Source organism: Hylobates moloch, unplaced genomic scaffold, assembly GCF_009828535.3.
Source record: "Hylobates moloch isolate HMO894 unplaced genomic scaffold, HMol_V3 SCAFFOLD_16, whole genome shotgun sequence".
Lineage (NCBI taxonomy): Eukaryota > Metazoa > Chordata > Mammalia > Primates > Hylobatidae > Hylobates > Hylobates moloch.
Genome location: NW_026652291.1, coordinates 12,661,373 through 12,662,819, shown reverse-complemented (window position 1 = coordinate 12,662,819; position 1,447 = coordinate 12,661,373). Strand labels below are relative to the sequence as shown.

At 37.9% G+C, this 1,447-nt stretch overlaps 1 protein-coding gene across 1 annotated transcript in view; it reads left to right on the top strand.

Moving 5' to 3' along the window:
- GOLGA5 (golgin A5) overlaps positions 1-1,204 on the top strand; it is a 50,471-nt gene extending 49,267 nt beyond the window's left edge. The window contains exon 13 of the mRNA XM_032179830.2: positions 625-1,204. Within this exon, the coding sequence (XP_032035721.1) occupies positions 625-705 (81 nt within the window). The 3' untranslated portion in view covers positions 706-1,204. The remainder of the gene's footprint in view (positions 1-624) is intronic.
- Positions 1,205-1,447: the final 243 nt, after the last annotated feature.

Below are 1,447 nucleotides of genomic sequence, written 5' to 3'. Positions count from 1 at the left end.
AGGGGTTGATTTCCCAGGTGTTAGTGATTATGAGTAACACGGGCACTGTCATGAGATGGTGCCCATGAGATGTGATTTCTGGCACACTACAAAGTGGTGAGGTGCTTAGTGATGGAATCTCGTATCATTTCAGTACTACCATGAGGGAATTAAATTTGTCACTATGAATCGTGTTCTGGGCCCTACGTCAGCCTCTGAAACCTGACGCATTATTCCTGTTTAGAATATTTTCCCATCTCTTCTTCACCGAACATTGGTTAAACTCTTTCAAAATACCAACTATAACTCTGTTTTAAAAGTGTTTTCTAAACAACTTCATGTGTATCTAGCAGTTTTAATCACTCTGCATTATAATCACCTGATTATTTTGCATACACATGCATATTCTGAATGTGTTGAAGTTCAGAGCTGACTCCTCTCAACTGAATTCTGTAGGAGTAGCAAATCTTTATTACCCTCCATTGCATTGAGCTCATTTGGTTGTTTCTTTCATTCATTCCTTCATGTGTGTCCCATAAGGGATACAGAGGCAGGTAAGACATATTGCCTGCCCTCAGTGTACAGTGGGCCTTTGGTAAAGATTGGTTTATTGGCTAATCCACAAATTGCTTTTTCTTTTTCTAGGCTTTGCTTCACCTCTGGGTCATGATTGTTCTGTTGACTTACACACCAGAAATGCACCACGACCAACCATATGGCAAATGAACCAAGCCCAGTTGTTGCAGTGATTGGTTGTCTTTTTCTAGACTTGGGATCTGCAAGAAGGCCAATTGCCTAAAATTTCTGAGAACAGTGCATAAGATTATTTTATCACTACAAGCTTTTAACTTTTTAAGTTATTATACAAGTACTCTACCTAAATCTTCCAATTTCCTTTAAATGGTAAGAGTTTCTAAAACAGACAGTAATTTAACAAGCTCGGCTCTGCTTTTTCTGAGTTTAGTGGTCCTAATGTATATGTAGAGAAAGACGCTGGGGTTGTTCACCTCTGTACAGACCATCTGTATGTTAGGTGACATTGATTATGGGTTATAATCAGGGAAACTAATTGTATTTAGTGACAAAAATAAAAAGTTTTTTTTTATAATTCAGTCTGCTTTTGGATTTTCATGTATTTAACTTTGCAAAGAGAGATTTACTTTGTACATGTTACAGGTCTGATTGGTGTAAATCTTTTTATAAATAAATGAAAGAAAAATATGCATTTTCCTTTTCTAAAATAATGGTTTTTCATCCCCATTAAACAAGACCTTTCCAGATGGACTTTAGGGAGTAGAGCCAGACAGAAAGCAGCTGAAGTCACTTGTAAGTAATTCTTAGTGTTTGCCACTTCTTCCCAATGGATGCTCCTGTCCTGCCCTTTCCATCTCCCTGTGCTGTCTTCCTTGGATTCTTATTCACTCACTCATTGCCTTCCTCCTCCCTTTTTCCTTTTCTCCAGCCTATA